This window comes from Solanum lycopersicum, chromosome 3, assembly GCF_036512215.1.
Source record: "Solanum lycopersicum chromosome 3, SLM_r2.1".
In the NCBI taxonomy this organism is placed as follows: domain Eukaryota; kingdom Viridiplantae; phylum Streptophyta; class Magnoliopsida; order Solanales; family Solanaceae; genus Solanum; species Solanum lycopersicum.
This window is the reverse complement of record NC_090802.1, coordinates 52,945,006-52,970,602: the sequence shown is the minus strand read 5'-3', so window position 1 is coordinate 52,970,602 and position 25,597 is coordinate 52,945,006. Positions and strand designations below refer to the sequence as shown.

The window sequence follows — 25,597 nt, the reverse complement described above, 5'->3', positions numbered from 1 at the left end:
TTATACGAGGGCAACTACGCGTACATGAAGGGGGCTTTAGAAAAGCTAGGAAAAACAAAAATTATAGAGTTTTAAATAGAGAAACAAGGTAGATCTAAATCCAAGAAAAAGAAACGAGCAATTTCATGTTGTGTATTTGTGTTATATGTTTTTCAAACTCACTTTTTATTCTTATATTTTTAGTCATTGGTGGGATAAATTTATGATCCGTCAGAGATTGTTTACTCAATTAAAAAATGACAATATAACTCGTATTGGACGTTTGACTACGAAAACAAGTTATCTTTGATCATTGGTCTTGCAGTAAATATTTTAAATTTGAATAGATACTTTTCTATTTTTTAAATGTATATAAAATTCATTCAATTTTTTTTAAATGTATATAAAAATCAACTCAAATATCTTGAGATAAACGATGGTGAATAAGGTTACAACGACAAAAAATGACACTGAGGTTTATATTAGTCGAAAGTTCCTAAATAAACAAATCAACAGAGCTTTCTTCTTGTTCTTGTTTGTTTCTTTGCTGTAACTTGTAAGCAAATAAGACTGGACAACGGAACGGGACGTACCGGTACCGTTCCGGTTCGTTCCGATTTGTCCCGTTTCGGTTGCCTACGGGACGGGTCGGGATAGTCTAAATCGATACACGGAACGGGATGGAACCGTAATTTCGTACCGGTGTACTGATATCGGTTCATTCCGGTTTCGGTTCCGATCCGGTTTATTTAATATATATTACTTTTTTTTATATTTTATATTTTATATAATTTATATTTATATTTTTTATAAATTATATTTTATAATTCAAAATTTTCAAATTAACCGCCCTGCCCGCCCCTGCAGTCTGCAGTCTGCTCTGCATAAAGCTGCAGGCCCAGCCCCCCCGCCCCCTACCCTTTTCCCGAGACCACCCGGACCAACGGCTTTAAACGGAAAAATTTAAAACGGCTAGATTTTTTTGTTTTATAAATTAGAGTTGTGTGTAAAAATTTTATATACAAATTACAACTTACAAATATAAGTCTGAGTATTTGAGAGAATATATATTTCCAAATTACATTCATATTTATAACTTATATCATTTGGTCATTTGGTGTATTTCGGAGGAGGAATCTTCTTCAAATTTCAAGTTTCGACATCAATATTTTAATTTTCATTATAATCGTTTGTTCTTACACAAACGTTTGGTAACTTCGTTCCACTCTCTAATCTTATATTTATTTTCATTATTTAACTTGTAAGTTGTTCTTGTTATATTATTGTTCTTGTTAAGTTTCGTATTTTATAATTTATAATTTTATATCATGGAGTCTTCTAAAAAAAGTGGAAGTAAAAAAGGTCTAGTAGAATTAGTAAAAAAATTAGTTAAAAAAACTAATAAAGGTGCTAGTTCGTCTAAATCTAAAATTCCTCTTGTTAGAATAAATACAGATGAATTTACGCATGTGAATGAAATTAGTTTTTCCCGTCCCGGTCCTATAATATTAATTCAGATAGTCCTATGATTCCCCATGAACTCTATGAAAGACATTATGGTATTAATCAAGAAAATGAAGAAGTGGAAACAGATGAACAATTAAATTTAGATGAAGAAGTAGATTTAGATGATACACCGACTAGCCCCGCCGCTGACCTCAATACAGTCAATAGTATAGGTATTGAAGCTCCACCTCCGGTTGGAACTACTTGTCCCCCTATTATTCCAACTAGAGGTAAGACCAAGGTACAACGTTCTTTAAAATCACATGTGTGGAAATTTTGTTATTTGAATGAAGAAAAAACTTTTAGTATATGTAATCTTTGTAAACAACATTTTAAATATACATCTGGTGGGACGAGAGGTTCAACGGGGGGATTAAAAAAATATTTGATTAATAAGCATAGTAAAGAGTGGTTTGCATATATGTCTTCTCTTGAAGTTGTTGGAAATTGTAATGTTGAAGAATCGGTTAGAGGATTAAATATGGTTCAAAGTGAGTTAAATACTTCAAACCCAAGTGGTCCTCTTACACATCAAACCTATAACAATGATCGTGATCGTGAAAACTTTTCTAAAATGGTTGTTGTTTGTGGTTTACCTTTTATTTTTGGAGAACATCCGGGTTTTATTGCTTATATTCGTGAAACATATAATCCTAGTTTTAAAGGTTTATCAAGAAGCATGGTAAAGATATTTTCGAATTTCAAAAAAAACATTGTCAATATTTACGTGCCTATTTTGAACTAATGGATTGTAGAGTTGCTATTACTACTGATATGGGTCGTAGTCCTAATGGTTTTGATTATTTAACTGTTACTGCGCATTGGATCGATTATAATTGGAATTTACAAAAAAGAATTATTGGTTATAAAATTTGTCAAAAGAAAAAAATCGAAATTTATATTGCTACTACTGTGTTGGAAATTTTAGATTTTTTTGGTCTTTGTGATAAAGTCGTTAGTATTACTTTAGATAATGCCTCTGCTAATTTAAATGCTATTAATATGCTAGAACCTAGACTTTGTCCTATTAGTAAATATGCTTTTCATGTTAGATGTGCCGCGCATATATTAAATTTGGTTGTTAGTGACGGTGTGAAATTATTTGAAAATAGTTGTGATAAAATCGATAATGCTTGTTTTTACATTTTTCATATGAATAGTAGTAGTAGAATTAATCAATTTAAAGAACTTTGTAATGCATTTAAACTTCCGTTTAGAAAAGTTCCGAAGCATGTAAAAACTAGATGGAATTCCTTTTATGATATGCTTGAAGTTGCTTATGCATATAGACAATCTATTACTATGCTATTTAATAATCATAATGCTTATCCTGAATTTAAAATTAATGATAGTGATTGGGATGAAGTAAATGAACTTAGAATATTTTTGAAATCATTTTATGATGCTACTAAAATTTTTTCTGGAATATATTATCCTACTATTTCTGAAATTTTAATACACATATGTGAGATTTCATCTATTTTTTTCTGAATATAAAACAAATACTTTATTCACCTCTGCTATTGAAGTTATGATACAAAATTTAAAAAATATTTTTTTCCTATTCCTCAAATTTATTTAACTGCACTTCTTTTCAACCCCGAATATAAAGAATATGGTGCAGAAGCTTTAGTTGAATGCATTTATCAGAATTTAGATATTCAACCTGAAGAAGAACCTGATTTGGTAACATGTCAAAATAGTATAAAATACTTTGCAAAAGAAATGTATGATAAATATTCATTCTTAGATAATGTTGAAAATCCTCAAACGTCTATGAATCAAGTAGGTGCTCATGGACGAGTGAAACATAAACTTGGTCTTGACTCTTCTAATAAATGTGAATTTGTTAAATATCTTGAACAGGGTACAAATGATATTACAAACGATAATGGTATACCGAAACTATTGAACTGGTGGAGGAATCGTGGAGCTCAATATCCAAAACTTAGTAGGATGGTGAAGGATGTGCTTGCAATTCAAGGATCATCAGTAGCTTCGGAGGCAGCTTTCAGCGCGGCAAGATTTCAAATTGGAGACCACAGATATTCGTTAGCAGAAGACAGCCTGGAGATATCAGTGTTATTTAGAGACTAGATAAATGCTGAGCGTAGAAATCAAGGACTTCCAAAGTTAGATAGTCAATTTGAACTTTTCATAGATTCAGCTATTGGATGTGGTAGTGATGATGGCGTCGAAATTCAAGATCGTCAACGAGCTTTACCAAGACCAGAAGTTGATCACAATCAATCCATAGCTGAGTTAGAAAGAGGATTTACGGGACTATACAACTATTAGTATTACATTCGAGACATAGTTGAAACAGAACCCTTCCTAGAAGGTGGCTGCGTAAGCTATGTACTCTACTAATAGTTGTAAATTGAAATTGTAATTTGTTACAAATTTAAATAAATTAAATTGATATTTTTTAATTTTTGTAATTGTTTTATCCTTATTTTAATTTAATTTTTTTAAAATTACAAATTTATTTATTTAATATTTACAAGATACAAGTTATAAATATAACTTATAAAATAAATATTAATGAATATAACTAATAACTTATAAAGTATAAACTTCAAAAGATTTAAATTTTGAAAACTTTATTAGATTACTTGCAAACTTAACAATAACAAAAAAATTAATAAAATATCTTTAAAATAAACTTAAGTTAAAAATTATAGTATAAATTTACAAACTATTAAGTTATACTTAAAAAATAAAAAAAATAATTATATTTTCGTAATTTCAAAAAATATCGTCCCGTTAATCCCGTCCCGTTCCATCCCGGTCCGTTCCGGTTCATTCCGATTCCATCCCGGTATGTAGTGGAACGGAACGGAACCGATGAACCATCCTGATAATTCCGGTCCGGTTCATCCCGGTACCGGTCAACATTCCGGTCAACGGATTCCGGTACGGTACGGTACCGGTTCATTCCGGTCCGGTGACCCGATTTCGGTCCGTTGACCAGTCTTAAGCAAATAAAACAAAAAAATAATCATTTAATTAAGTCAAAACCAAATTCAATTCAATTCAATAATGAATTATGATAATATGACTATACTAATTAATACTAATTAAAAATTAATACTCATGTAAACAACTAATTTTACATGATTTATTCAATAATTACTACCATTAGAAAAAAAAATTAAAAAATAGTAAAAATGTATATTCTTCCATGGCTTTAGAACCATCACCAATCAAGTAATCTATTTTTTCTTCAAGGTGTGAGAAGAAATTTGGATGTCTATCGTTCCTTCAAGGTGTGAGAAGAAATTTGTTACATTCAAGTAGGGGTGGCAGGGGGACCGGGCTATCCTGCCCCAGCCCACGTCCCGCCCGGCCCATTCCCTTATGTTTAGGGGTTTAAGGGGTGGGGGATGAGGGAACCGGTAAGAGGCCGGTACACCCCTGCGTCCTGGTCAACCCGACCCGGTTGAACCTGCCGGTTCGCGGGATCCCCTCTTTTTTTTTAAAAAAGTTACCGTTTTAATCCGTTGGGAAAACGGCTAGTAGGCCCCCCCCCCCCCCCCCCAATGATTTTTGCCACTTTTTGTGTTCCCAAACACCCCCTACCACCCCTCTACTTTTCAAACTTTTTTAAACCCTCAAGTTATAATAATTACACTTTAATCCATTTTTAATATTATAAGTACACCTATCCATACTATTTCTTACAAAATCAGCTATTCTCATTTCTCTCATATATTTTTCTATATCCTTTCAACTTTCAACTCTCAAGCGTCAATCTTAATTTCTATTCCATTTTAATTCTCATATTATTATAATCCACATATTTCAATTTTCAATTCGAAATTTTCATATTATATCAATATATATAAGTATATTATCTCATATTTGTTATCAAGTATTGGTTGGAGTTTCAAATTATAAGTTACAACAACAACAATCGGTTTAACGTCTGCTGTTAACGCAGACGTTTGGTACATTCGTTTCATAATATTTATATTTTATTTTTTGTCTTTATTTTTGTGTTATTATTATTTTTATATTACACTTTATATATAATTAAATTTGAAGGTTTTAACTTTTGTTCAAGTTTTTTTATATAATTATTGTTTTGCATTTTAATTTTAATATATACAATTAATATATACTAAAGTACTAAACTAACTTTAAAATACTTAATTTAAAGTTTACAATTTACATTACTTTAAAATATTTAAATTACAAATTTAAACTTCTCAAATTTTAAATGTATATAAAATTCATTCAAAACTTTTTCAAATGTATATAAAAATCAACTCAAATATCTTGAGATAAAAGATGGTGAATAAGGTTACAATGACAAAAAATGACAGAGGTTTACATCAGTCGAAAGTTCCTAAATAAACAAATCAACAGAGCTTTCTTCTTGTTCTTGTTTGTTTCTTTGCTGTAACTTGTAAGCAAATAAAACAAAAAAAAAATCATTTAATTAAGTCAAAACCAAATTCAATTCAATTTAATAATGAATTATGATAATATAATTAAACTAATTAAAAAATTAATACTAATTAAAAAAATTAATACTCATGTAAACAACTAATTTTACATGATTTATTCAATAATTACTACCATAAGAAAAAAAAAATTAAAAAATAGTAAAATTGTTTATTCTTCTATGGCTTTAGAACCATCACCAATCAAGTAATCTATCTTTCCTTCCTTCAAGGTGTGAGAAGAAATTTGTTACGTCCAAGTAATATTTTAGCATACTTTTCAGAGATTAGATTTGCTTTATGATTTTTCTCTTTCTTTTTTAGAGCCTGTTTGGCTCAGCTTAAAAGCTGGTCAAACTGACTTAAAAGCTGATTTTTGACTTATTTAGCTGTTTGGCAATACTCAAAACAACTTATTTTAAGTTAAAAAAAACTTATTTTAAACCAAAAGTTAAAAGCTGGGGTAGGGGTGCTTTTTTATTTTTAGCTTATAAGCTGTTTTAAGTTGACCACATTTTTATCTTTTTGTGCTTAATATTTTTATATAATCTCCAAATTACCCATATAACCCTAACATTTCTTTCTTCCATTTATCCCTTTTCACGTTTGACATAACAACTTCAGCACTTTTATCCAAACGCATAACTGCTTATTTTAAAAATAAGTTTCAGCACTTTTAAAAGTACTTTTTTAAAGCTGCTTTTATTAAGCCCATCCAAACGGGCCCTAATCATGCTTGAAAAAGCTCAATCGAGTGCTCGGAAATACAACAATTACGTACATGGTGACCTTTTGTACAACATCAAAAGAATCTTGCTCTGGCTACAATCATAATGACCTTTTCCAAACCGAACATGGTGGGCGTACACCTTATTCATACCAGAAAATTATGTAGATCCAGTAGGCCGGTTCTCATAATTTTTTTTATAAACAAATCATATTTTGTTCAACTACGAGAAGATGAGAAATTAATTAGTTTGGAATATTTCTTGAAAATTTTTCTCGATATTGCTGCTATAAGAACACATTCGGGTATGGAACGTGGATAAACGTTTTTTTCCTCATATCAATATCACTAATCGTTTCTCCATATAGTTTCAATTGAGAAGTAATTCTGAATATAGAAGAATGCACTCATGAATAGATTGAAAGTCTTGTAACCTCATATGCATCCAATCATGCATATTGTGTTTTTGGATGTATATGACCATCTTCAAGTGATCATATCTTTGTTTCAGGATTTCCCCAAAACAAGTGGATTCTCGACTATGAGATATTCAATTTTCAAAATTTCATAAAGATAAGATGATGACGCAAGAATATAATAGTTTTAACACAAACTTTTATGCTTTATTTACATTGTTAATGGTGTCTTCAAGACCTATAACATCCAAATAGATGACGCAAGAATATAATAGTTTTATCACAATCTTTTATGCTTTATTTTCATCGTTAATAATATCTTCAAGACCTATAACATCCAAATAGATTTCAGCTATTCATAAAAAATAGTTTTTGCCCGAACTATGAAAGACAATAAACTCAAATTTCGTAACATTAGCCATCTTAAAAAGAAAGGAAAATAAATAATACCTTAGCTATATCAAACAAGGTATGAACCTTCAAGAGTAGTACCTTCCTTGACTTTCAAGAGTGAAGATAATTTGAAGGCTAAGGTATTATTTATTTTCATTCTTTTTAATATGACTAATTTTAAAAAATTTGAGTTCGTTATCTTTTATAGCTCAGAGAAAAATTATCTTTCATGGGATTTGAATGCATGAGTCTTGGAGACACCATAAAAGATGTAAATAAAACATCAACGCAAGATTGTGCTAAAGCTATGATATTCTTAGCTCGTCATCATCTTGATGAATAGACTTGTTTTGAGAAAAAAAATTGAAAAAAAAAAATTACATCCAAACTAATTTGATCTGATTAACAAGGAAGAAACCCTTTATTTATAGGAAATCTGACTTGGTCTCTAAGTAAAATTTTTAATTTTTTTCTTGAAGGACTCTACGTAATAGACATTCATTATAATACAAATATGTTTATTTTACAATTTCCTCTTTTATTTTATATTTAAAATAAATAAAAGAAATAATTACCGTTGAGGGGAAACAAACCGACGTCTCCTTTAGTGAACAAACTAATTTGGCGCGAAATAGCCATTAAGTTTAACTACCATTATCAATAAGCTTTGTTCAATAGCGAGATCGAAACTCTGAAATTTAACAAAACAAGATTTGAAATGTACGAAAATGAATGACAATTCATTAACAAAAATTCAACCAGATTGGTATTCTCCAACTCGACTTCACGATACTCCGCTCGACTATGATTTTCCTGTAATTAATCAATCCATACTATGCGTTTTCTTCTTTCTTTTTTTCGCCTTTGTTTATTTCTGTTTTTCTGCATTTTGATGTGTGATTTTGAGTGTATTTGTGATGCAGGGTGATAGATTTATACCCAATAGAAGCCTGATGGATCTTCATCAAGCACATACATTACTCACCAACAGAACGAATAACAAACTCCAAAAACCCAACTTCAATGTTAGTTTCTTTCTTGTTTCACGTTTTCTGATTGTGGAAAGAAATTCTGTATCTGGACACCCATTTTAGTTGTTTTCTTGTATGATTTTGATAGGATGAATATAGAAGGAAAATGGAGGAAAGTCTAAAGTTGGATGTAGAAGGAAGACCATTCAGAATGCTGGTTTTTAGAGGAAGTCCTAAATGGAGTAGAAACTCTACGCGTCTAATTGATGAAATGAGGCGTAGTGACAAAGAAATTCCCCTGCAAATTAATGAGAATAGGAGATATCGAAAGTTTCCTTTGGTAAGATTTGAATTTAGATGAAGTTTATGAGACACTATTGATTGTGTTACGTAATATGTTGGGATATATTATATGCAGAAAGCAATTCGAGCTTTAGATGCTCCTCTTTTATCGGATGACTATTACTCGAATGTTATGGATTGGGGAAAATCCAACATACTTGCTGTTGTTCTGGGGTCAATTCTATACATATGGAATGCTCAAGTGCAAAAAGCTGCGGTACTGATGGAAGTGAAGCGTGAAGACGATTGTCCTACTAGTGTAGCATGGTCTGATGATGGGAAAATAGTAGCAGTTGGTTGTGATTCCTCTAAACTCCAGCTCTGGGATGCTGAGACTTCCAGGCTTGTAAGACTTGTTAATGTTGGTTACATTGTAGTAGAAATAGTGTTGTTTACATTTAAGTGATCGATTTCTTTCGTTCACATAAACAGGTGAGAGACCTGCAAGGCCATCAGAGCAGAGTGGGTTGTGTTGCATGGAAGGGTCATGTTTTAACCTCAGGAAGTAAAGACAGAGCTATTATTAATCATGATGGTAGTACTAAGCTATTCCATTGATGTATTTGATTAATTTCTATTGTAACAGCAACCTACTTACTTAAGTCTCATTGGCAGTGCGAGCAAGAAGCAATTTGGTCTCTGTAACAAGAGCACATAGAGGGGAAGTTTGTGGGGTGAAGTGGTCTAGTACAGGGAATGCACTTGCCAGTGGTGGAAATGACAATCTGGTGTACATATGGGATAGTTTCAAGATGAGCTCAAGGCATTATACGCACAGGTTCAATGAACATCAAGCTGCAGTCAAGGCCCTAGCTTGGTGTCCATATAGCAGTGATGTATTAGCCTCTGGAGGGGGCATAGATGACGGATGTCTTAAGATTTGGAACACACAGAAGGGGACATGCATCAGCACCAATGAAACTGGAGCTCAGGTACGTTTTAACATCACTTTCGCAATCTTTCTGAGCAATGACATTTCAGTTTATAGATTAATCACAAATTTTCCTCATATGCATTGTATTGTTGTGAATGAAATTGGCAGATTTGTGGACTTCAATGGAACAGGCATCACAAAGAGATATTAAGTGGCCATGGGTTTGGAAGAGGTGAATCTCATTGTCAGTTGTGTTTATGGAGTTATCCTTCCATGGCTAGAATAGGAGAGCCATTGCGTCATGCTTCTTCATCAAGAATTCTGCATCTCTCTCAGGTGAGACTCGGACATCAAATAAAGTAGGAGTAACAGTTCTATCAAAATTGAGATTCTTCTCTTCATGCAGAGCCCTGATGGTTTGACTGTGGTATCGGCTGGAGCAGATGAGACTCTTAGGTTCTGGGAGATATTTGGTCCCCCACAGGAGAGCAGTGAAAATGTAACACATTTGGATAATCTCTTGTCCTTTAAGGCATCAGCAGTGAGATAGTAAGATGATATTGAACTTTGAAATGAAGATGTTGTTTGAAATATGTATTCTACCATCCTCTGTGTCAATTCTCAGCATGCGTGATATATATCATAGATTTCTAATCTCGTGGTAAAGAAAGCTATAGTACATCCAGTTCAATTCCAGAAAAACAGGCATTTGCCATGAGACTCAGAAGAATATTATGAAGAATGTTGCTCAAATAAAAATGGTTTTGGAAGGTTTCTTTTACAAAAGCCAAAAATTAATAAATAATGTATAAACTTCACGGTACAAGTCTATCAGGCCCTTGGTTGAAGCCGTGTGTTTATAGCAAGAGCTTTAATAAAATTGTAATCACTGATAATGCTTGGTAGGAAGAAGATCAGATGACGACTTAAAATTGGAGAAAGAAAATATGGAGTTTTTGACTGTTTAACATGTCCAACGCTCTTGTAATTACGCGTAGAACCTGTCCCCTGCGCGCATGTACTTGCACCATATTTCTCTTAAATAACCGTACCTGCAAGGTAACATTACTAAGCAACAGATTTGCTCCAGACGGTGAACCAGAGAGCTCAGGGACTATTAAGTTGTTTTTGCTCTTCAATGTTTTTCAAGTCTGTCCAAATCAGACTTCTCCATTGTCAAGAGAAACAGGAATCATGAACCTGATATCACTCATAATCACATTTCAGAGGCATCCAGCCCCAGATAGCATCGTCATGTAAGTCAACCACCATATGCAAACCTCAGAACAAATGTGGTTGACATCAGTAGAACACTCCTGCATGCTACAGACTACAGATATCTCTGTTCAGACGCACAAGCTTGAACCAATCTATCTGACTAAGATTAGCCTGGGATTCTCTTTTTAACAAATTCAGCTTCCTTAATTCTTCCTTCAGTTTCAAGAGCAAGCCCCAACTCTTCTATGCATTCTAAAGGTTGTTGGACTCCTTTCTCAAGCAACTCATAGTAAATCTCAAATGCTTCTGAAGCTCTACGTGCTTTGCAGAGAGCAGATAAAAGAGTACTGCATGTATCTACATTCAGAATATGACCCTTACTTAAGCTAAATAACAATAATTTGCATGCCTCCAATAACTTTCTACGCTGGCAAAGGAAAGCAACTAAACCTTCCATATCTACCACGTATTCATTTTCATAAAGGCACCTTACAATCTCAAAAGCTCTCTCCCTTAATCCTGTTTGGAAGAGTATCTTCACAGTATCAGTTGAAAGATTGATGTTTTGTCTAACTTTGTTATCTAACATTAGTGTCACCAAGGAAGCACACTCACTTGCACAATTTTTCTTGATAAGTTCTGTAAGGATTTGATGATAAATCGAAGATCTTGGAAGATGGGAGCTTTTCAACATCTTCTCTAGAGTATCGTAAGCAACTTTAGGATCATTCTTTTGCAGCAAACCTTCAATTAGGGACTCATAAATCACAATATTAGGTACATAATCTCTCCTCAACATCAAAACTAAGAGTCCATGTGCATCATTAAATGTGCCTTCTTTACAATGCCCCCTGATCAGGAGTTCATAAGCAAAAGGATCCTGAGTTCCTCTCCTCATTAGTTGCCTAAATACTTTCTCAGCCTTCTTTGTCTTGCCAATCTTGCAGAAATACTCAAACATGGGATTGTATGCTGCAATGAGAGGTGTACAGCCATCATCACGGAGCAATACCTCCTTCTTCATTAGATCATCAAATAATTTCTCTGCCCTATCAAAGTATCCCTTTTGACAAAAGCTCCGTATTAGGATGCTATATGTTGCTGAATCAGGTTTCACCTTTAAGTATAACATATTCTCAAAAACTTTCACTGCTTCATCCAGATTTCCCACATTACAGTGATAGGTAATCAATGTATTGAAAGTACATGTATCTGGAATAAGTCCTCCACTTCCTAGAGTACCCTCCAAGATCTCCTTTATTCTGTCAAATCTTTTAGCCTCACAAAGACCTTGTACAAGAGTATTATAAGTTATACTGGTCGGTTTAAGACCACGATCTATCATTTCCTCAAAAACATCAAGAGCCCGTTCAACCTCTTGCTTCTCACAATACCCTCTAACCAAAGTGGTGTAGCTTACAACATTAGGACTCAATTGATGACCCCTCTTGGCCATACCCTTTAACACGTTATGTGCAATCTCCACTTTCCCTGCCCTACACAAACCATCAACGATGGTATTGTATGTAATGACATTTGGTTCACATTCATGCCTTTCCATCTCCTTAAAAAACCTAAATCCTTTATCAACCATGGAGTTTATACAAAATCCTCTAATCAAAATGTTAAAAGTATACACATCAGGCTTGGCACCAAATGTCTTAAGCATTTCATCAAACAGTTCGTAAACCATACCAGTTCGACCCCTCTTGAGCAAAATTGTAAACAAACTATTGAACGTAACAACAGAGGGTGAAATTCCAAGTGACTTCATCACTTTAAACACCTTCAATGATTCTTGAAAAAGCCCAGCTTTACCATAACTTTGAATCAAAGTGTTAAAGTACCTATCTTGAAGCGGTACAGCACCATTCGACCTTCTGGGTATAGATAAAAGAAAGTTCCTTGCTGAATTTAAGCTGCGGGAACTCCCGAGGAGTTGCAACATGAGCAAATAGGACTGATGGGTGTGTTGAAAACCCATTTTTTGAGTCCAGTTGAAGAAGTACAGAGCTTTGGAAGGTATTTTGATGAATCGGAGTGTGTGAAGGACAGTGGTGTGAGAGAGGGAGGGTTGAGTGATAGAGGAAAGAGAAGATTCAAGATGAGATGACCATGGGTTTGTATTGATGATAGTGGCAATTTTTCTAGCTTTCTTGGATTTCGAAGAAGATGATTTCGGCTTGGTATTTTTGCCATTTTTGGTCTTGGTGGTGGGTTCGGAGAAAATCTGAACAAGAGTAGAGAAAAAGCGGTATCTTAAGATGGCTGTTACTGAAGAAAAAGGAACAATCGCCATCTTGCTAATCCATTTGACAGTTAAACAAGAATTCTACAAATTATTTTTACCCTTTTGATGTTTGCTACAACCTTCTCCAATTTGAAATTATGCTGACCAAAAGTTAATCTTTTTGTGTATTGTGAAGCAAAAAATCATGAGAAAGTTTATTTGATCTTGTGGAGAAGATATGCGGCGGGAACACCGGGGATTTTCCCGGAGAGAGGTAGGGTGTGTGTGTAGGGGACAAACAAGGAGTTGGGGCTTGGGGAAGAGGGATTTTTTTTTTTAAAAAAAATATAAATTATTTTTTTTCAAAGTTTAATAAGAGAATAATTGATTTTCTTTATTATGTATTTTTCCTTTTTTTGAAAAATAATTTGATAACAATAATAATAATAATAATAATAATAAGGGATAATACTCAATTAACCCCCTAGCCTATACCCAAAATACCTGAAACACACCTTATTTTTGATGAGGTCCTATTACCCTCTCCAACTTTTTTTTAAGTAATTGTTTACCACTTTCGTACCTACGTGACAATAATAATCAGAAAGGTTGATCGGTTTGTTCAACACGAGCCGGACTCCACTTTTGCAGCTTTCTAAAAAGTGACTATTAACTACTTTTACACATTCCAAATTCGAAAAAGCTGGCCATTTACGTTTTCAAAATTACTTTACCAAAAAGAAGATAAAGGAACAAGGAAAGAAAGATGGAAAGTTTAGCTTGGTTTCAAAAAATCAACAAAGGTTAGAAATTTGATTTCAAACTTATAGTTCATTTTCGATGTTGGATTTTGATAGTTAGTTTTTGTTTTAGTGCTGCATGTGTGCATCGATTTCAATCGTGAAAGTGTGGGTCGATTTCATTCAGCAAGAATCGTGGTTGAGTTGAGTTCAAATGTTAGTTTTTTTTCTTCATTTATTTTGTTTTTTGTTATTGTTATGCTTAGATTTTGTAGGGGTTATAATATGTGTTAAATATTGGTTTCGATTTTGAGTGAAATATAACTTTAAGCTTATTTGTAGGGTTTATGTTATGGTTCTGTTAGATATCAAATTTCGTATTTTTAGGATTGATGTTATTCATATATTCATACTGTGACCTTTGTTGTTATGGGGTATGTAACTTGTTATTTATACATTTATATGAAACGTGTTTTGAGTGTGGGTTGGTTGGGTGGTATTATAGTTGTGTGAGTTATGTTGTTATAATATGAACCATGCAAGAAGATAAAGACGAGTTGGGTGTTGTGTTGAGTTGTCTTTATTCTGGGTTACAATAAAGTAACTTCATGTTCGGTGTTGTGCTGTGTCTGTGTAGGTGTGGGGTTAAAGTTAAATAACATTATCCTAAGAAGAAAATATATGTTTGGTGTTGTGTTGTACCTAATTGTAAGAAGATAAAAATATGCCGTGTATTGTGTTGTTTATGTGGGGTATTGTGTTCTGTATGTGTGGGATTGGATATGTTTTTTCTTCAACTTGAATTGTTTTTATAACTATTTGGGTATGTGTTTTCTTTAGTCATATTATTATAATCTATTAGCAATTTTTACTTAATTATTGTTATGTTTATGCATATAGGTATGAGCGGGTTTACATTCATTACTTTAAAGTTGTATCATGGTGGGGCCTTATTGTATGAAGGTGATAAAGCAAGATATGTGGGTGAGTTAGTGAGTGAATATTATGATATTGATGTGGATACAAATATTTTGAGATTAAAGACTACATTAAAAAACTAGGGTATAGCCCAAATTGCAAATTTAGTGTCCGGCCACCTAATAGTTGCATCTTAGGAGATATTGACACTAAATTTGTAATTTGGGCTATAACCTAGTTCTTTAATGTAGTCTTTAATCTCAAAATATGATATTGTATCCACATCAATATCATAATATTCACTCACTAACCCACCCACATATCTTGCTTTATCACCTTCATACAATAAGGCCCTACCATGATACAACTTTAAAGTGATGAATGTAAACCCACTCATACCTATATGCATAAACATAACAATAATTAAGTAAAAGTTGCTAATAGAATGTAATAATATGACTAAAGAAACACATACCCAAATAGTTATAAAAACAATTCAAGTTGAAGAAAAAACATACCCAATCCCACACATACAGAACACAATACCCCACAAAAACAACACAATACACGACATATCTTTATCTTCTTACAATTAGGTATGTAACCCCACACAGACACAACACAACACCCAATATATATTTTCTTTTTAGGATAATGTTATTTAACTTTAACCCCACACCCACACAGACACAACACAACATCCAACATGAAGTTACTTTATTGTAACCCAGAATATAAGACAACTCAACACAACACCCAACTCGTCTTTATCTTCTTGCATGGTTCATATTATAACAACATAACTCACTCAACTATAATACCACCCAATCAACCCACTCTCAAAACACGTTTCATATAAATGTAAGAATAACAAGTTACATACCCCATAACAATAAAGGTGAAAGTATGAATATATTAATAACATCTATCTAAAAATACGAAATTTGATATCTAAAAGAACCATAACATAAACCCTAAAAATAAGCTTAAAGTTATATTTCACTCAAAATCGAAACCAATATTTAACAACATATTATAACCCCTGCAAAATCTAAGCATAACAATAACAAAAAACAAAATAAATGAAGAAAAACTAACCTTTGAACTCAACTTAATCACGATTCTTTCTGAATGAAATCGACCCACACTTTCACGATTGAAATCGATCCACACATGCAGCACTGAAACAAAAGCTAACTATCAAAATCCAACATAAAAAATGAACTATCAGTTTGAAATCAAATTTCTAACCTTTGTTGATTTTTTGAAACCAAGCTAAACTTTCCATCTTTCTTTCCTTGTTCCTTTATCTTCTTTTTGGTAAAGTAATTTTGAAAACGTAAATGGCCAGCTTTTTCGAATTTGGAAAGTGTAAAAGTAGTTAATAGTCACTTTTTAGAAAGCTGCAAAAGTGGAGCCTGACGCGCGTTGAACAAACCGATCAAACTTTCGACACGTAGGATACGAAAGTGGTAAACAATTACTTAAAAAAAAGTTGGAGGGTGTAATAAGACCTCATCAAAGATAAGGTGTGTCTCAAGGATTTTGGGTATAGGCTAGGGGGGTAATTGAGTATTATCCCTAATAATAATAACAAATAGCTTACACTTTTATTTCGATTATACTTCTTAATAGGTTCCGTATATTAATAATTCACTTCATCACTCAGTCGTTTGATAGAGTGTGTAAAATTAAATATAATTTACTAGTGATGTTTTTATTAGTTATACTTACATTAATTATATATAGATTATTTCTCATACATTATTGATTTGATATATTGAAAAAAACATGCATTATATTAAAATATTTATTTACAAAAATATTCTTTTATAATTATGATGGAAAGATGAAAGTGGTTTTGAAATGTAATATGATCTTTAACCGTATACATATACTAAATCCATTTACATTATTGATACCTAGAAATCCATTATGTTAGTAATTCACTCTTCAATATGCAATAAAAAATATAACTAATGCATTAGCAATACATAACATGCAAAGTATTCTAACACTATGTTTGGATCATTGTTATTCATTGTATTGTATTTTATCGTTACTATATCTACAATGTTTATTTTGATTGTTACTTAAAATGTATTATACTGTATGTCACGCCCCATTTTACGTAAAAACGGGCTTTGTGCACGACCTAACAACTCTTTTGAGATTTTGAGTTTGGAGTCGCCACCTAACGAATTAAGGCGCGTTAAGGCACCTATCTAACCTAACTAAGTCTAGCTAATGTCAACAAGCCAGAAATCAGGGTAAGGGTTCAAATTACCTCGAGAGGAAGGTACTAGGCATCCCTCGAGGTCCACAAATGTGGGTCCCGACCGTATCTCATGCAATCTATGTGGGGGTTACAAGTAGCAAATAAGGTCACTTCATTTATTATTTTATTTGAGCTTGCTAAGTGATAAAGAATATAAAACAATTAAGACTATTTAATTATTTTTATTATTTTAAACATGCAAGGCTAGGTGATAGTAATAAATAAACAATCAAGTTTATTTTTATTTATTTAAACATACGAGACTATGTGTTACAAAAATCAAACAAATAGCTCATATTATTATTATAATTAATATTTAAATATGCGAGTCTAAGTGATAAAATATCAAAGAATTGAGAAAAAAATTATAATTATATTTTATTAGTTATTTAAGCATGCAAAACTAAGTGATAACAATAAATAAACATTAAATAAAAAGATAGGCGAGGGGATAGAAAAGAGGCAGATAAATAAGCAAACAATTTATTATTTTTATTTTATATCCCAAATAAATTACTAAACAATTAAAATTACTTCAATTATTTATTATTTGAGCATACGATGTATGTGATAAACAAATATTGCAAATATTAAGCAATTAACAAAGAGATAAACAAGAAGACATAATATGCACGAAAGATATAGAAAATAACTCGATTTAATTTATTATGCTACACCAAACAAGAATAATATGTGCGAAAGTAAAGTTTTGAAAAATTGTGCAAGTTTTGAATAGAAATTTTTATTTATAAAAAATGTTTGTTTCTTTATAGGAGTGATGTCACGATATTGTTAATCGCGCTCCTCCACCATATAAACAATTTTGATTTGAGGTCGGTCTTAGAGAAATAACAATAGTTTATATTTTTGAAAAATGATTTAAGAGATTCAGTTTGCATATAGGCACATAAATATTTACATATAAATGCACATAATTCCTTTTGAAAATCATGGGTAGGTGGTACTTTCGGGGATGCGTCGATTTAATTTAAAAATTGGAACTAAATCTCGTAATTTCTTTGACTTTTCCACTAACGATAGATTAGGAGATAATGCTTATAATTTTTTTTTTAAAAAAACAAATGTCATAATCAATCCAAAGCTTTAAAGGAGGATTGAACAATGACTTTTTTAAAAAAAAAAACATGTTGCAAAACTTTGTAAAAAAAAAAGAAAAACTAGTAGAACATTTATGTAGTAAATTTATTAAATGCAAACTATGAAATATATTCAAAAGTCAAGTAATTTGTTAAATGCAACATATGATTTTATTTTATTTTATTTTTATGGTTAGATCTGAAATTACTTTATCAAAAAAAAATTGTCAAATAAATTACGAACCTATAGGCATGCTTTCTAATACAAATAACTTTACAAATAAAAAAAATGATTAACATACAACTTCCCCTCCCTTTAAGCGGTCCCTAAATATTTCATATGCGAGAGCTTTAGAGTTACATAAATATTACAAAAATTTGAATAAAAAAAATATAGATTCAAATATATGTATTAAATGAATTAATCTCTCTTCATAGCTAATCTTCAACTTGAACTTCAAGTTTGAAAACTGCCAAAGCAATCAAATGGCTACACAAGTAAGCACATTTATTTAGACAAGATTAGACACATATGCAATTGTTTAACAAGAAGTTATATATATAGGGGAATAGAACAATAAAATTTCGTAAACGTATGAATGCGAAAGGAATTCTAACGGTTGAGCAGAAAGGGATGGTAGCAATGAGAACGAGTTGATCCAACTTCTATTTCAACAAAGCAAAGTAGCCAAGTAGTAGCAAAGAAGAACACCGAAATCTTAATTTGTTTAAAAGTAGTAATAGTATGAGTGCTAAGAGGATGAGAGCTCTTGTTTTGAGAGAGAGTGAATGAGTTGATGATATAATGAAGGGAGGGGTCTTATTTATATAGTAAAGAGGGGGAGAACACATAAGGAAAATAAATATTTTTAAGGGATTAACTATAATACCATTTCCTTATTTTGAAGGAAGTCAAATCAGTCAAATTAGTTAAATATTTTTTTACCAAATATAAGCAAGTAATAAAATAAGAAGAGTAATATATATTTCTTTAAATAAAGAGGAGCCAAAATCAGAAAAATATTTAAAATGCTCACTACCAAAAATAAATAAGTAATAATAAAGTTAGAAAGACAATATTCTTTTACCTTAAATAATGAAGAGCCAAACAAAATTCTTTTAATATATATAAAGAAGTAAGGAAACAGATTAGGAAGAGTAATATTATTTTCCTTAAATGAGAAGAGCCAAAATTGATTTTTTTTAAAATTATGATTATTATTTTACCATATATAAAAAACACACAAGGGAATCAGTCAATCTTCAAGTAAGGGAAGGGGGATACTGTTTTCCTAAATAAGAGAGCATGAAATCGGTAAACAATTATTTTCTAAATGAGTAAATACATGTATATATTTTTTCCGACAAAATAAAATGAAAAATCAGACATAGAATATATATATTAAAATATAAAAATAATCAAGCAAAAGAGACAATATGTGAAGGAAGCACATGAATATTACCAAAGTCAAGTGTCAAACTTACGGTTTACATACTAATTCTCAAGCAATTGGCATGACAAAGTAACACAAGGATATAACAAATTTCTAATGGAAAAGGGGAATCATCACTCACCAACTAAAACAAGTAAACACTTCCCTTAAATTAACCTTGCATTCATCCTAAGAACTGAAGTAATAACCTTATCGTAAGCTAGGAGAATCAAAACCAATTATATTACTATAACAACTAATTAAACAAATTCAATAATCAATAAACTTAACCACAATTAAGCCATTTTAAATAATCAACCAATTATTTCAACTAGTTTCTCAAATCAAGCTTACCAAGATACAAGGGCAGCAAAATCAATTTCTAACTTGTGGTGGAACCAAAATTTTTTGTAGAAATCAAAATGAAATAAAGTTTTTTTTTTCAACAAGCTTGGGGGCACATTTCAAGAATCAATTAATCACTAACAAACAAATGAAGAAGATAAATCAAATCAAACAAGAGAACTAACCCGGACGGATCTGTCATAGATCCGTCTTAAAACTTGGAAGAAAACTTCAAAGGCGCTTGATGGGGTTCGTTGACCGGAGCTGCTGTTCGGAGAGGAAAGCAGCTCGCATGTAACATTTTGAAAAATCATATGTCTAGTGAAGAACCAGTAAGTCCGTTAGAATGCGTATTGGGGATACATAGGCATTCCAGTTCCCAATATTGAGAAATATTGGGCATAGTATAGAAAATGGCTAAGGGGTGTTAGCCAATTTCCATATATACCCAAATAAGCAAAATATAGTCCAAGCTTATTTAGAAATGTACCTGCAAAGAATCCCCTAAATTAAAATTCTTTTTCCTCAACTCACAAAAAAGGAATGAGGCATCCAAGTGTCAAGCCTAGATACCATGTCATATGATCAATTAAAATGATCATGTAGAGTAAGTAGTGTCCAAGGACATAGCGAGGATCCTTGGGACAATAAGTAAACATTCCCAAATGATCCATAAATAATAGTTAGTTAGGAAAGTGCAACCAACCCATGTGCAAGACATGTGAAGAGGGGACCACCCTAACCGAATTCGGTTAGGGTAGTTAAAGGGAAAACGTGCACAAGGGACCACTCCATGTGGGGCCTAACCTCCCTAAAAATTCTAGACTCTAACCTATTGCCCTAAATAACTAAATAACCTAGGACTAACCGAATTGGACCCATTAGTGCACCCGACAACCTAGGACCAAAACCGGGTTGACACTAACCTAGTACTAGTTAAAGAGACAACCTAGTACCTAACATAGGATGGTCCAAAAGGTTAGTTATGGTCCTAACGACTTAAGGGTACTTTAGTAATTACCCTAGGATAATTAATTAATTAATTTAGCAACTCAATTAATTAATTTAAAGGGGAAAAACTGAAATCACCAAGCAATATCCAGATTTCGGTTAAAATAAGAAAAAGACAACCTAGTACCTAACCTAGGATGGTTCAAAGGATTGGCTATGGTCCTAATGACTTAAGGGTACTTTAGTAATTACCTTAGGTCACCTAGTTAATTAAATTATCAATTTAATTAATTAGTTTAAATGATCAACGAAATTCTTACACTAACCTAGTACAACTCAAGAAACATCCTAGTACTTAACTTAGGATGGTCCAAAAAGCTTAATTTTGGTTCCAATGACTTAGGGATACTTTAGTACTTACCCTAGGTACCTAAATTAATTAAATTAAGGATTTAATTACTTAATATAAAGTCAAAATGTTGACCAAAACCGTAGTCAACACCAATTTCCAGATTTGACTAAGTATTATGTTCTCCTATGTTTAATCAACTTACGAGGGGATTTTTGATAATTGATTAATTAGTTTATTAAATTAACTTATTAAACCTAAATTTTATTATTCAATATCATTTTTTAAACCAAAAAATCACGTTCAAACTCATAGAAAAGGCGATGCAAAAACAACAAGCAACGAATGAAAGAAAAACAGAAAAATTTATCGATTTCTCTAGGGCGATTTCAAGGTTTCTTCAAGGTTTTGTTAAAGATGGTCTTCGTCTATCATGTTCTACATAAAGTATGGGTTTATCTCCTGGACTTCTTTCTCCAAGAGAACTTTCTTTCGAATGATTTAAAGATCTTGAAAACTAGGGTTGTTTCCCGTTGTTCTTGTCGAACTCCTTTCCCTAGTATCCTTGTTACCATTTCAATATTGAATAGGTTAGCAATCATGTTGTTGGTATGTGGTGCTGGATGATCTTTATGTGTATGGTTTTTTGATGAAATAATGTATAACGTATAAAAACTTAAGCATGTTACACATGGAAATTGGCTTATGCCAACAAATATGGTTATGAAATCTATGCCCAATTGTTTATGCCAATACTAATCGTATGCCAATAAAATGGCTAACAATATATTGTCTAAAAGTGATGTATGTAAATGACTATAATATTATGTTAAATAATCAAAAGATTGACTAATGTATAATATATAAAAACTTAAGCATGTTGCACATGAAAATTGGCTTATGCCAACAAATATGGTTATGAAATCTATGCCCCGTTGTTTATGCCAATATTAATCGTATGCCAATAAAATGGCTAACAATACATTGTCAAAAAGTGATATATGTAAATGACTATAATGTTATGTTAAATAATTAAAATATTGACTAATGGTTTATACATATTGAATTTAAATATGAATATACGTAGGATTGACACATGCCAATAAAAATGGTTATGTAGTTTAAATATTCAAAGGTTGAGGCCAATGCTAATCATATGCCAACCTTGTGTAGTTAGAGTATCAAATGATAATATAAGAACTTCTAAACTAATTCAATCGACCCATAATCAAGGGCATGCCACTCATTGGGACATTTCCCAACATGCTCTAAAAGAATGACATATGTACTCATGAAACTCATTGAAAGAAGTGTTCATCGTCCATAAACGATGATATTAATCTACTACACTAAATTAAGTAAAGTAACATGAGTTATAACATAATTAAAGGGGTATAAAGTATGTAAGTGACCAGAATGGGGTGTTAAATGAAGTGAGACAAGCCTCACTTACACCTAAGCTACTATGTTAAAAGAAAACTCGCCTATGAAGGTGTTAGAAGGTGTGAACCAATCTCATTGACAAGAAAGGATGATATGTAAGGGAAATTCACATTTCATCAATTTAAAGTAAGGATGACCGTCATCAATAGAGTAAGTAAATCTCAATCTAGAAGCAAACCCCCATAATGCTTGAGTCAATACTAGAAGATAATGAGAAATGAACATTCACGTAAAGGGGTGAGTAACTATGAAATACAAATATGCTAATGTTAATGATTGTGGTGACAATATGATAAGAGGCTAATGTGAAAGATGAGAGCAATCTCAAATGAGCCTAAGTAAATGTTACCAAAACGTACTTACCTATGAGAGTGTAAAGCTAAAGAAGAGACTAGTCTCTATGAACATTCTAACGAAAGTATTGAGATTAATGTATACTTAATACTAATGATGAGATGAGAAATTATCTATTCAGCTATGATGTCCTCATACTAGAAGCCAGCTTCCATGACGTATGAGTTGAATGTAATGGAACTTTATACTGAGCACTGATAGGCTAGCTATGAGCGGCGATGCCTTCTTTCGGGAAGGGCAGAGGTTCACGTAACTCTCATGAGATGAGACTGTCCGGCATGCCGGGTATGGGTCTCCTTATATCTCCTAGTCTTCGAACCTATACAGCCAATATAGGGATCTGGCGGGGTTCAATTCCCATGTACGCTAGCATGTTTTGGGTCACTTTGGCTGGTGATTCCACCTCTTTTCGGTGTGAGGTAGACACTGGATTTGATGATGCTCACATGATCTATGTCGTTTAAGGTTGGAGTTCCTCAAAGTATGAAAGATAGTGAAATGAACGATACCAAAGGTGTTTGTGCAAGACAATCAGGAGGTGAAATCAGATTCAAGTAATGACATTAGGTCATTCTTGGTCATTACACTTCATGATCCCGATGAGAGTTTTAAACTTCATCCTAGGTATAGTTGGTGTTTACATCAGCCTACGAATGAATGAAATGAATAATGTGAAGTACGAATGAATGAATGAAGCAGACTCTGTGTTTGCTAAAGAAGACCCTCGGGTTGAGGTCCCATATGTTGGGTCTTCACTTGAGATGTCTTATCTATTTGAAATGTATAATATATAAAACATGAAAGTAATGAAATCAGTGGCATGATCAATCGAGAATTGCTTATGAAAGATAATGAATATATAGTGTAAAGAATGACTCACTATAAGGTAGGGAAATCATTCCTTAGTCCTTGGATTACTTACATTGATTCATTTTGAGTATGAGACTATAATGAATCATTGCACTTGTAGGTAAAACATAGGATCAAAAGAATTATTGAAATACTCAACAAGAAGAAGAAAAAGACTGAAAAATAAACTAAGGCTTGTACCAATATTGGAGTATGAATAGATGCCTCAAGGTATATAAACAGGGTTAATAACCAATCAATGGGCATAGCCAATAAAAACTGGCTTATAAATATATTCATACCCAATTTAAGAATGAAATAATTAGCTTGAAAGTAAGGTAGACAATAATGGAGAATGGATTATAAATCAACTAAAAAATGGGCATAGCCAATAAATATTGGCATATATATATAATCATACCCAAAGGAAATAAGAATGAAGAATCTAAAGTAGAGTAGCCAAATCATTTCCTTCGTCATGTGAATTGCTTACTCGATTCATTGTAGGTATGGGACTATAATGAACCATTGCACTTGTAAGTGAAACATAAGATTAAAGGAGATCATTGAACTACATAACAAGAAGGAGAAACAGAGTGAAAAATAATCTAAGTGTCAAAAATAGGGCTCTCGGGTTTGGACTATCAAATTTTTAAATCTTCGCTTGAGTTGTTCTAAAATTATGTGGATGATACTAATATTTTGTAATCATACAGAAAATGAGTTGTGTTCTTTGAATGCATTAAAATACATCATATTCATACCACAATTCACATCTAACGATTTAGGAAAGTCTAGTCACTAGGCTTTCAAGAAATAGCATGTTGTTTAGGAAGAGCTTTCTTGATCATGCATAGCCTTATGTGTATGTGTGCATACACCCATACTTAGTACAAGTGGTGTACTAATCCCTACTATTTACTATTTTATAGATGCAGATTAAGGGACATATTGACGACTCTTGAACCAGTTTGGACACCACTATTTCTCCAGACCATTTGGTAGACCCTCTTAATTTCGAGGATGCTACTGTTTTAGTCTAGCCTTAGTGTTAGACAAATCTAGTGGATGTTATCCCTAACGTTTCTTTTGTACTTTCATTTTGAAGCTTTGTAATATGGCCGTGTTTGGCAAACTATTTATGATATATTCATCTTCAGTTTCGAATTGATTTTTTTGTGTTAGATGGTTGTTCTCTTATGTTGACTTTAGAAAATGATGTATCTAGTTAATAATTATATGAAGTCTATGTATACTTCATACAAATAAAAAGTTTTAAATTTTCCGCAAATTTAAATAGATGAATGTGATGAATGCAAGATGAGGCTTGTCTACGACCTCTGAGAAGTCAATGACGCCGGTTGCGATCCAGATCCCAGAATCCGAGTCGTGACATCGCCGGTTGGAGTTGTTTTCTCGCGTTGCTGCTGCTTCGGCAGTCCTCGCGTTGCTGTTTATCGGAGAAGAGAAGAGAGGAAAGGATGGCGCCGGGGTGCTGGTCGCTGCCTTCGCCGGCGGCTTCTATTTTCTTGAGCTACTGCTGGTCCATCAGAGAAAAAAGAGAGGCAGAGGAGATGGGGCGAGGGAGAAGAGAGGAGAAGAGAGCGGGGAAAGACGAGGCACCGTGACGTTTGGCTGCCTTCGCCGAAAAATGGTGAGTAGAGAGAGGGTGTGAGAGGGGAGGAGAGGGGAAGAGGGAGGCGGGTGATACTGCCAAGGAGAGGGAGGGAGAAGAG

The 25,597-nt window shown here is 32.7% G+C and overlaps 2 protein-coding genes across 2 annotated transcripts; one reads left to right on the top strand and one right to left on the bottom strand.

The window, feature by feature from the left end:
- Positions 1 to 8,070: 8,070 nt before the first annotated feature.
- Positions 8,071 to 10,261, top strand: LOC101251072 (cell division cycle 20.2, cofactor of APC complex-like). The gene is made up of 8 exons (XM_010319907.4): positions 8,071 to 8,284; positions 8,393 to 8,494; positions 8,589 to 8,780; positions 8,859 to 9,128; positions 9,215 to 9,317; positions 9,398 to 9,714; positions 9,825 to 9,992; positions 10,063 to 10,261. Exons 1-8 carry the CDS (start codon positions 8,198 to 8,200, stop codon positions 10,204 to 10,206), a joined length of 1,383 nt encoding a protein of 460 aa, XP_010318209.2. The 5' UTR covers positions 8,071 to 8,197; the 3' UTR covers positions 10,207 to 10,261.
- Positions 10,262 to 10,388: 127 nt separating this feature from the next.
- LOC101250782 (pentatricopeptide repeat-containing protein At1g02060, chloroplastic) lies at positions 10,389 to 13,173 on the bottom strand. The gene has a single exon (XM_004235395.5). The coding sequence runs from the start codon at positions 13,171 to 13,173 to the stop codon at positions 11,041 to 11,043; it is 2,133 nt and encodes a 710-aa protein (XP_004235443.1). The 3' UTR covers positions 10,389 to 11,040.
- Positions 13,174 to 25,597: the final 12,424 nt, after the last annotated feature.

Coding starts and splice junctions, on each gene's coding strand:
- LOC101251072 (XM_010319907.4), top strand. CDS start 8,198: ATGAATGACAATTCATTAACAAAAATTCAACCAGATTGGTATTCTCCA. Junction 9,715..9,824: donor CCAATGAAACTGGAGCTCAG/GTACGTTTTAAC, acceptor TGAAATTGGCAG/ATTTGTGGACTTCAATGGAA. Junction 9,993..10,062: donor GAATTCTGCATCTCTCTCAG/GTGAGACTCGGA, acceptor CTCTTCATGCAG/AGCCCTGATGGTTTGACTGT.
- LOC101250782 (XM_004235395.5), bottom strand. CDS start 13,173: ATGGCGATTGTTCCTTTTTCTTCAGTAACAGCCATCTTAAGATACCGC.